This window comes from Papilio xuthus, unplaced genomic scaffold (genome assembly GCF_000836235.2).
Source record: "Papilio xuthus unplaced genomic scaffold, Pxut_1.1 DF829673.1, whole genome shotgun sequence".
Lineage (NCBI taxonomy): Eukaryota > Metazoa > Arthropoda > Insecta > Lepidoptera > Papilionidae > Papilio > Papilio xuthus.
This window is the reverse complement of record NW_013528976.1, coordinates 200,323-211,425: the sequence shown is the minus strand read 5'-3', so window position 1 is coordinate 211,425 and position 11,103 is coordinate 200,323. Positions and strand designations below refer to the sequence as shown.

Here is an 11,103-nt window from a genome sequence, read left to right as displayed (position 1 = left end):
GAATCATGTATTATACTAATTAAAATAAAAAAAAGTTAATTATATTTAGGTATTTGATAATTTGTGTTTTTTAAGCTCTTCACACATTGTTCGGTTTATTATATTAAGATATATAAATAAATAAAAAAAAACATTTTAAGTTATATTGTCTCGTTTTATTTCATATTTCCTTGATCCAGTGAAATAATCAATATAAAATGTGTCAACGACATCTTTTCTTCTAAAATTAACCCTAGATTTCTCATAGTTTACTCAACTTTTGATTTTTTCATAGCATTTCGCTAAAATGGCGAAGTTAATTATCTACAACTAGTGTTGCATTACTGGACAGAGAAGGGGACAATAATGAGGATATTTCACATTTGTGATAGTCCCCTCCCCAGTGTCTCCAGGGAAGAGGACTGGCAGAAAAAACTACAATAGTAATATTAATAATCTGCTGCAGTATTCGCGAGATAATCTCTTCTTCCGATGTTTGAAGCTTGCTTGTTCTGTACCGCCTCCAGTTTGGGACATTCTGTAATTTAAAAAAAAAAAATATGACACTCTTTGTAAGAATAGGAATCGAATGACACCTCACTTGTCAATATCTGTTCACTCGTTTAAGATATAGGGTGTTACAAAAGAATTCATACAGTCGAACCTAGAATAGCGAGAAACATGAGTGAGTTTTTGTCCTTTCTCAACTCCATAAGGAAGAAACTCTAAGAGAGAATGCAAGAACTTAGGGAGAAACTTCTAAAAGTGAATGAATTATCACCTTTTGACTTTTGCTTATCCAAATTCGTCTTAAAGGTTTTTAGTGTAAATTTTTATATTTTACGTCTAGAAACCACGATTCTTTGTATTTTAGTATATCTTTTATTAGAATATAGATGGCGCTGTAATAAAATGTACCTGTAATCCTGTGCCCGAGGCCCCCGCAGTATGAACAGCCTTGCCCATCAGCTATAGGCACGTCTGGTTCACCGATCATGTCCAACAGGAATGAAGGTACCTAAACAAAATATGTTTTATAATTATTTATGTAGGAAATCTTTGTATGCATCAATTTTCTTTACAAACTGTCAACATGTTAAATTAAAACAAATTATTGTAATTCTAGAAATGCTATTTAAATTACACAGGCGCTGATTATAAATTATTGTCTCCAAAAACTGATTCATTTTGTAATTGCTATTAAAATAACAAAGGCGCTATCTTTTAGAGAGAAATAATTCATTGCTATTTAAATTTCACAGGAGCCTCAATATTTCTAAATAGTTCTATTATATGTTTCATTGCTATTTAAATTTCGCAGGCGCTTTACAATTCTAGAACTAAAACTTCTGTTACCTTCTGACCAGCCTCCCGCAGCAGATGTACAAGATCTCTTAGAACACTATCATCAGCTGCGCGACCGAGCAATGTAGTCGCGACACCCTCACCAGCAGCTCGTCCAGTACGTCCAATACGATGTACGTAGTTTTCTATATCTTCTGGCATATCGTAATTTATCACGTGCTGGATGTTAGCGAAGTCGAGACCTAAAAATAATGATTTCTTTGATAATAGATGGCGCTGTTTTCAATCTTTTATTGGCAGATGGCAAACAAGTAGGCTTTGTTTAAATTCGCTAAAATAGCGAAGAGACATGCCTATATACATACGCAATTGCATATGCGTTGCCTAAATTCAATCGACAGAGAAGACGCACAGAAAGAGAATATATTCCCTTACCATGCATCATCCGGAAAATCCACTTCCCATCTTTTACTTTTAAGAAAAGGGGGTAGGTAGAGAAAGAGGATTAAAACTAGACTTAAAATTAGATTTTGCATATGATAATTACCTTTACTGGCCACATCTGTAGCAACCAATACATCTTTCTCTCCTCGTCTGAATGCTTCTACAGCACGAGATCTCTCCTCCTGGTCCTTACCACCATGGATGGCCACAGCTTCCACACCTAAATGAGATTCATCTTACTAATATAAATGCGAATGTTTAGATGTATGTTAGAAGATATCTCCAGAACATCTGCGTAGATCTTGATGAAATTTGTCATACATATAGAACATAGTCTGGAAGAACACATAGACTACTAAATAAGTTTTTTTTTAAAGAACTTTTTAAAAACAAGCTTTGAAACGAAGAAGTGGATTTTTTTATTTACAATTTATGACAAACTAAAATTGGCAAATATAGTTTTTTACAAATAAAGTAACTAAAATTGATCTTTTTTAATAAAATTAGTTAAACATCAGTGGCTCAATGGTTAAGCAGTTGACTCTGCAGGTCCTGGGTTCGAATCTCGTCATGTAGCAATGTGTTTTCACATATGTACATTTATCGTATGTTGTTAAGGTGAAGGAAATCGTGATGCTGCACATATCTGAGAAAGTCAAATGTGTGAAGTCTTGCACTGGACCAGCATTCACTATCACATACTCTCACTTAGGGTAAACTCTACCCTCAGTGGAGTTTAATGACCTGATTACCTTTAAGTAATAAATACTCATGAATAGCATCCACATCTTGTTTCCTCTCAGCAAAGACGAGAACTGGAGGTGGTGTCTTCTGGAGACACTGGAGTAGATGTACAGTCCTGGCTTCAGCCTTCACTGGTTCCAGTTCCTGGCGTACATTCAATGAGGCAGCACCAGCTCGACCCACATTCACTGTCACTGGCTTCACCAAAGCTGACCTGATGATAAAAATCTTACTAATATTATAAATGCGAATGTTTAGATGTATGTTAGACGATATCTCCAGAACAGCTGCATGGATCTTGATGAAATTTGTCATAGATGTAGAACATAGTCTGAAAGAGCACATTGGCTACTAATCTTTCACCAAATCATGTTATAAAGTCTTCTTTCCCATATATTATAAGGGAAGGATGGGAAGGGGAAGTGTATTTGGCTAAGGGGACATAGGCAGGGGAAATAACGTGTCTCTTTACGTCGTCCCAATCTCTGTCGATGTAAAATCAAGGCATCTGCAATCTCAGATATCTATGAACTTTCACTTCGCTATTTCGGCGAATATAAAGAAAAGTTTCGATATTTTCTTACCTAGCGAAATTCTGTATCTTCCTAGGCATTGTTGCACTGAAAAGTAAAGTCTGTCTCTGACCAGCAAAGTAGGAGAATATTGTTCGAACATCTTCTTCAAATCCCATGTCTATCATGCGATCAGCTTCATCCATACAGAGATAACGACATACATTGAGACGTACCTAGTTACAGAGAGATGCACTAAAAGTATTTAACAGTGGTAGAGCCCGCTTTAACATGTTCGCACGAATTGTCCTCGCTCAGTGAAATACCACGACCACACAGAAGACACGCCTCAAGTGCGAAGCTATTCCAACTACACTCTGATGAGTGTGCGTGTCGGAGACCTAATTTAGTCCTCTTTCCCTTCCCGCACTCTTTCTTATAAGGAAAGGATGGGAAGTGTAAGTGGACTTTCTGAATGAAAGGATCTATGGAAAGGGAAAATATTTTCTTTCTGTGCATCCTCTCCTCCGTCGATTAAAGGTAGGCAACGCATATGCAATTGCGTATGTCTATGGGCAACGGTCACTTCGCTATTTCAGCGATTTCAGGTGGTCGCTCGCTCGTTTGCCACCTTACGATAAAAAAAGAGGGAGAGAGACTGGCTAAGATAAATGATGACACATCATATACTAACTGTGCCCGCGACTTTGTCCGCGTAAAATTCTGTATTTGAGTAGCATTTTAATTACTCAGACTAAAACATTTACAAAAATCACACATATTCTAAAACTTTCATCCCCTATTGTTATTTTACACCCTTGAGGGTGAATTTTTACCAACAAATTTCATATTTAAATTAAATTAACAACCCCAAAAGTAACCAAGCTTCTATCTGTAATGTTCATACGATACAAATTACCAACCCCCATTTCAACCCCTTACAACCCTTTTTTCGTATTAAAAAGTACCCTATATTCTTCCCCAGGTACTAAACTATATATGTACCTAATTTCATTTAAATCGGTTCAGTAGTTTTTGTGTGAAATAAACACAAACATACAGAATTTCACATTTATAATATTAGTAAGGTTTTTTTTTATCTTACCATTTTCTTATCTAACATGTCCATTAATCGTCCGGGTGTTGCCACCATGATGTGGACACCTCTTTGTACCACCTCCATACATTCTGACACCGCAACACCTAACCAAAAATAACTAATAAAAAGATCTAGACTGTCACAAAGTGTGAGATAACGCCCCCTTGTGGGCTGCAGGCGTCAAGTTGCGGGTTATAGTAAAACGTTTCGTTTACAATTCTCCGTTAATATACATATATATGTCACAATAATTAATTAATTTAATTTGAAGTTATAGTGGTTTTTAAATATGTGAAAATATGGGGGCGCTAAAAAATGTTTATTCTCAAAGTGGGCAGTAGACGAAATAAGTTTGGGAACCACTGATCTAGACAGACAGACGGACAACAAAATGATATTGGTTCCGTTTTGTTCCTTTCAAGATTCAAACGAGTGTAAACTTGATGTGGTTATGTTGTGAAGTTGTTATGAGGATGTAGAAGCTGCATCATCAGATCAGCTCCGAGAATTCACACAAAATTTCACAAACTTCCTTCATCATCAGCTCTAAGTCCTCACTGAGGGTAGAGTCTACCCTAAGTGAGAGTATGTGATAGTGAATGCTGGTCCAGTGCAAGACTTCACACATTTGACTTTGTCAGATATGTGCAGCATCACGATGTCTTCCTTCACCGTAACAACATACGATAAATGTACATATGCATATTCGAACCCAGGACCTGTAGAATGCAAGTCAAGTGCTTAATTACTGCTTACCCCCAATCGCTAAACAGCTTCGTATTTCAGGGTTGCCACATAACTTTAAATGTCTGACAAAATGTTGTATAATATCGAATGTTTGCTTCGCAAGTTCACGTGATGGACAAATAATAAGACCATATGGTCCTTCATTCCTGGAAAACAAAGTATTCACTTGCAATTCCAAATGACTATGGTTCATCATCATCAGCTCACTATATGTCCCCACTGAGGGCCTATAGTGAGCTGATGAGCCTACCTTAAGTTAAGGGTGATTAAGCCATAGTCAACCACGCTGGCCAAGTGCGGGTTGACTTCACACATTTGACTTTCTCAGATATGTGAAGCATCACGATGTTTCCCTTCACAGTAACAACATACGATAAATGTACATATGTAAATCGGAAATGGAAAAACACATTGGTACATGGCGGGATTCGAACCCAGGACCTGCACATTGCAAGTCGAGTGGTTTAACCTTTGAGTCACTGACGCTCCGGTTACTTAAAACTCAGCTAAGACTGGTAACTTGAATTAAAAAAAATCTAGTAATTAGAATAGAATTTTAAAAAAAAGTAATTAGTAATGTGTTCTTCAAGATTATGTTCTATATGTTTGTCAAATTTCATCAAGATCCATGCAGCCGTTCTAGAGATACCTTCTAACATCCATCCATCTAAACATTCGCATTTATAATATTAGTAAAAATTTAGATATAAGAATGAATGTATGGATGCAAGTATGTTAATAGATATCTCCAAAATGGATCCACAAATCTTAGTGGAATTTGTCATACATATAGAACATAGTCTGGAAGAACATATAGACTATTAATCTAGTTTTTTTATGTTACGTACAGAGTCGCAGTCTACAGCTAGTCACTTACCTTATGAAAGGCATTTTAATCTCTTGTTCCAAACACAACATTATTATAGGCAGGATGAAAACTAAAGTCTTTCCGGAGCCAGTGAAAGCTATTCCAATCATGTCTCTTCCGCTGAGTACAGCCGGGATACCTTGAACTTGTATTGGTGTAGGTTTCTTTATACCTTTTTCTTCAAGACCTCTTAAAATACCTGTAAAAAAACAAAAAAAAACAATTAGTAGTCCATGTGTTCTTCCAGCCTATGTTCTACATCTATGACAAATTTCAACAAGATCCATGCAGCCGTTCTAGAGATATCTTCTAACATACATACATCTAAACATTCGTATTTATAATATTTGTTTTTTTTTTATAACAGAAGGGGGCAAACAAGCAGCGGAAACACCGAGGTGTTCAACGACGCCCATGGACATCAGAAAAACCAGAGGAACCGTAGCGTCGCCGGCCTTTGAGATGGTGATAAGCTCGCTTCTTGAGGATACCTTCTTACCTTGATTGTTAGAAGGTATCTCCAGAACGGCTGAACTGAACTCAATGAAATTTGGCATACATATTTCATCATCATCAGCTCATTATATCCCCACTGAGGGGCTCAGAGCCTACCCTTAGTCACGGGTGACTAGGTCATAGTGAATGTTGGCCCAGTGCATGACTTTACACATATCTTTGACTTTCTCAGATATGTGCAGCATCACGATGTTTTCCTTCACCATGACAAGATAAATGTACAAACATAAATTGAAAAACACATTGGTACATGGCAAAATTCGAACCCTGGACCTACAGATTGCAAGTCAAGTGCTTGACCGCTGAACCAATGATGCTCATATAGAACATAATATAGAAGAACACATAGACTACTAATTATGTTTTTATAATACCGCACAGACGGAGTCGCGGGCAAACGCTAGTTATAACTAAAAGCTGTACAAATACATTTATTTTTATTACCTTTAGGGAATTTCATATGTTGGAACGTCCTAATAGGTGGTGGAACATCTTCTCCTTCTACTAATATCCTAAGCTGCTGTCTGATCTGATCATTCTTCTCCGGAGGTCTATCCAATATTGAACGAGGTGGTCTCCATGATGTCTTTATTGGTTCCTCATATTGAATACCTAAACAAAGAACAAGTCTAATATAATTAAAGAATTTATAAGAACGGAAAGGTATGTTTAGGCAAGCCTAGGTAAGCGAGATAACTCTATATGTGAGAGTCTTTGTCCTGTGTCGACGAACAACCTCAATAAACGAGAAACTCGGGTTAAAGAGAAACCTCTATAAGCAAGAGTCTGTCTGGTCTTAATATGAAGCATGAAACTTGATTTAGAAAGAAACCTCTATCAATTCAATTAACAACATGGCTGTCACTTGGTATCACTCAGCTCAGAGGAGCTCAAAGCCTAACCTAAGTTAGGGGTGACTAGGCCATTGTCAACCATGCTGGCCAAGTGCGGGTTGGTTGACTTGACACATATCTTTGAATTTCTTCTCAGATATGTGCAGGTTGCATCACGATGTTTACCTTCACCTTAAGAACCTCTGATAAATGTATATATGTAAATTGGAAATCGAAAAACACATTGGTACAAGGCAGGATTCAAACCCAGGACCTGCAGATTGCAAGTCAAAAGCTTGACCCCTGAGTCACCATTGCTCTTCTATTCTAACATTACCTTTAGCCAATTCAGCAACACCCATCAAAGCTTTGCTTTGTGCAACACTTTCTAGTATATGCTGTTCTTCTCTTGCTTGTCGTTCAGCTGCGGATAGCGCTCTGGCCTCCGCTAACCTCTTCAACTCACTGTGCTGGTCCAATAATGAGACATTGTATCTACGACCCCATTCCTCTTGAGATGCTGGAATTTATATAATTTTTTATGTATTAAGTTGTACTGATTGAAGGAAAATCTCTATATTATTTGGACGTAGAGAAGACAGTGTATCACAATAACATTTTCATATTAATGTAAAAGTAAAATTTAGGTTTTTAAATAATATGTCAATGATTTTTAAAGGTACATTGAAAAAGGATTTGTTATACTCAGACGTTTAGGAAGTCCCTTAGTCTTGAATCGTACCAAAAGCAACAAAAAAGAACTTCTTTACAGACCTTTTAATGAACCTAAGTGTTTTCTGTATTTACCCGCGTTTATAATTACAAAATAATTACCTTCATCATCCAAATCATTGTCACTAGAGCTCTTAGTTTCCGCCGCGGCTTCAGCAGCGACTTGTCCGAGCCGGCCAAGCTTTAATAGTTTCTGTTTCTTACGTTCTTTTACCGGAACATAAGGTTCATAATTATCAATTTCTTCCTCAGACTCTGAAGATTTTTCATCGCGCCTGTAACGTTTTATAGGCGGAGCGACGTCCGCTTTTTCTTCTGACATGTTAAGGGATTTATTTATAAGTTATTTTTCATGTTTTATTACTTAAAAGCAAGTAAATACAAATCGTAACTTATTCAATTTGACAGTAACATTGACAGCAAATACCAAACAATTTGATTTTTATTTTATGACCTGGTAACATAGACATTTAGGTCAAATACCAAACAACCAAAAAGAACAGCTTAAAAATACCAAGTAGCTTAAGCTTTTAAACTTTTTATAGGTTTCGATTTTTATTTCCTTTCTATATAATTTCACATCATGCATTTCCAAAAATTTTATAATTACGAGATTTAGATAAACGAACATAATATTTATAAAGTTTTGTTCATGTTTGACACCCTATTTTTTCCATTGTGCAAAAGCACGATAGTAAAATAATATAGAAGTTTTAATGTTCTCATTAATTAGTCAGGGTTCTTTTATAAACTTTTTATTTGCAAACAGTGCTTCTCTTATACAGCTTTGTAGAATATACAAATAAATGGCGATTAGAGTTATTCTTTTTTTACATTGATGAAGGGTATTATATCAAAGGGTATAAATATGAAACTATATAACTTAGTCCATAAAAGGCCGTAGAATGGCATCGGTTCGTCAAAGCTAGATTTAACTCATTTTATAGTTGTATTTTACATTGTCTCTTTAACATTTCAAGGATTACTGGGATAGTTACATAAACTTTTTTAAAACATGTCCATAATACACCAGACTAGATGAATAATTAATTTAATCAATTCCGAACGATTGACATTTTGTCAATGTCAAACCAAAATATGCAAGTGACACGTAATTCTCAATAATTTAATTTGTTTTTTGTGTGTTTCCAAATGTGAAAATTCGCGAAAATTTCGCATAAAACTGTTAAATTATAAAACGCGGAAATGTCCGATAGAGGCTTTGGTGATCAGGCTTCAAGGAATGTGGTGAAAAATCCACTATTGTCTACAGCCGTGATTGGTGTCTCTTTAGAAGATTTGACGCATAATGCAGTCCTATTGCCCGCCGTTCCGAACCAAGAACTGATCACAAGACAAGGTGAGTTCTATTTTCATCATAGTATGTTGTGTAAAAACGTTCAACCTTGACCTAAGCACGAAAATATTCATAGAAAAAAAATGTTTTATTCTTACGGTACAACTGTCAGTTTTCGCGAAATAGTCGAAATATGGCGTAGTTTCGCAATTATATCGACATATAATGATTTTCGCGTTGATAATATATCTTTTGGATATAATTTCACGTGGGTGATTTGTGTTTTCGTTCAAATAACTAAATTATCTAATATTTATTTTGTTAAATACCAATCGATATGTCGTCATTTCTATACAAGACATGTAAAAACGCTCCGTTTAAAAATGGCTTCGTACCTGAATTTAATATTTCGAAAAAATTCAGTTGTGTGGGACAACTATTTGATGAAATACTAGTAAGTAACTAAATTAGTACAGTGAAATGTTTTATTTTCATTTGCACTTCATTTAAAGTAATTCTTTATTTATTTATTTCTTCTCATTATGATGTTAATTTCAATAGTCAATAGATTTTTCCTACAAAACATCTAAATCAAAGGCCTAAATTAAATAAACAAAGGAATGTCAAATTACTTATTTCAGCCATTTTGATATTTTACATTGCAGTTACTTGTGCAAATTGTGTGATAAAATGTAGCAATATTGTAAAATAAGGGTACCTAATTCATAGAGTTATATGAAAGAAAGAGTTTTACAAGAAATATTTTAGAATTTACGAATTTTATCATAATTTATCTATGGTTATAATTCAGTGTTAATTTTTTTATCATGTCTTGGAAGTAGGGTTAGTGTCTGGTATGCGGCTATAAAAAAATTAAGAGAAATTAACATTTATAAAATCCCATGCACCAAACCTATGTGAGTGAGATAAGGTCAAGGATATTTTAGTGTGAATTGTCTATGATTAATGCTTTAGCTTTGGAACTGACAGTAAAAATTGATTGATCCATTTATTGACTCCAACTTAATAATAAAATAATCTTTTAAGGTTCCACCCTTATAGAGTCCGTCCGTATATGTCCTTATGGGATCACTTTGTCTGTCCGTCTGTCTGTCAAGATCTTTTATTTTTGTATTATAATTGCTAATTAGAGAAAGATATCTTACTTCTTACTTATAAAAGCGAATGTTTGGACGGATGGATATTTGTTAGATGATATCTCAAGAACGGCTCAATGGATTTCGATGAAATTTAACACAGATGTAGAACATAGTCTGGAAGAACACATAGGTTATTAATTTTTTTTAGACAGTTATAAAATAAATGAATTGAAACAAAGTTAATTTGTTTATTAAAATAATAATACATAAAAATTATTTATGGCTCAAAACTTAATTCTAAATTCAAACGTAAACAATTGTACTACCCGTATTAGTGACAAATAGCTTTAGAACGAGACATTTAAGATATTAATAAACAGGACATTACACCAATCCCATCATCAACCTGCCGCTATCACTCCAGAATACGCACATGTACACCTCCATACATCTTTATCATCTTCATCTGAATGCACCTTCTTCTTACGCATCCCTACTTTTTTGAACATTACACCAATGCATTCAGAAATTAATTATATAGTTTCTGCTTTATAGTTTGACACACTGGTATCGGTTTTATGAGGAGGGAAGGATGATGTGGCAAGGAGATAGTAGTATGAGTGTGGAAGGGTAAACCGGTAGAGCCTAGGAAGAGAAAGGTGTGACATTTCAGATGACAGTAGTTAGAATGGAGGATGGAAAACTGATTATGAATTCGACATATTCATTTGTGAGAAATATGCAAATTGCTTTGAATATATAAAGGAAAGGTAATGTCCAAATTATGACACACAGAAGACAGGCGTGAAGTGGAAGCAATTCCGCGTTTCGTCTGATGAGTGTGCATCCCGGAGGCCTTATTTAGTCCTCTTTCTCTTCCCACCCTTTTTCTTATAAGGAAAGGATGGGAAGTGGAAGTGGACTTTC

At 35.4% G+C, this 11,103-nt stretch overlaps 2 protein-coding genes across 2 annotated transcripts in view; one reads left to right on the top strand and one right to left on the bottom strand.

Annotated features, from left to right (window-relative positions):
- Positions 1-155: 155 nt before the first annotated feature.
- abs (ATP-dependent RNA helicase abstrakt) lies at positions 156-8,201 on the bottom strand. The gene is made up of 12 exons (XM_013307740.1): positions 7,882-8,201; positions 7,385-7,567; positions 6,659-6,826; positions 5,708-5,897; positions 4,840-4,976; positions 4,090-4,187; positions 3,057-3,220; positions 2,481-2,686; positions 1,832-1,948; positions 1,336-1,526; positions 898-997; positions 156-517 (listed from the first exon to the last, which is right to left on the bottom strand). Exons 1-12 carry the CDS (start codon positions 8,099-8,101, stop codon positions 429-431), a joined length of 1,863 nt encoding a protein of 620 aa, XP_013163194.1. The 5' UTR covers positions 8,102-8,201; the 3' UTR covers positions 156-428.
- A 657-nt stretch (positions 8,202-8,858) lies between these two features.
- PAPLA1 (Phosphatidic Acid Phospholipase A1) overlaps positions 8,859-11,103 on the top strand; it is a 70,812-nt gene continuing 68,567 nt past the window's right edge. The window contains exon 1 of the mRNA XM_013307051.1: positions 8,859-9,139. Within this exon, the coding sequence (XP_013162505.1) occupies positions 8,986-9,139 (154 nt within the window). The 5' untranslated portion in view covers positions 8,859-8,985. The remainder of the gene's footprint in view (positions 9,140-11,103) is intronic.

Coding starts and splice junctions, on each gene's coding strand:
- abs (XM_013307740.1), bottom strand. CDS start 8,101: ATGTCAGAAGAAAAAGCGGACGTCGCTCCGCCTATAAAACGTTACAGG. Junction 4,188..4,839: donor AAGCTGTTTAGCGATTGGGG/GTAAGCAGTAAT, acceptor ATTTTTGGTTAG/GTGTTGCGGTGTCAGAATGT. Junction 1,949..2,480: donor TGAGTATTTATTACTTAAAG/GTAATCAGGTCA, acceptor AATCTCATTTAG/GTGTGGAAGCTGTGGCCATC.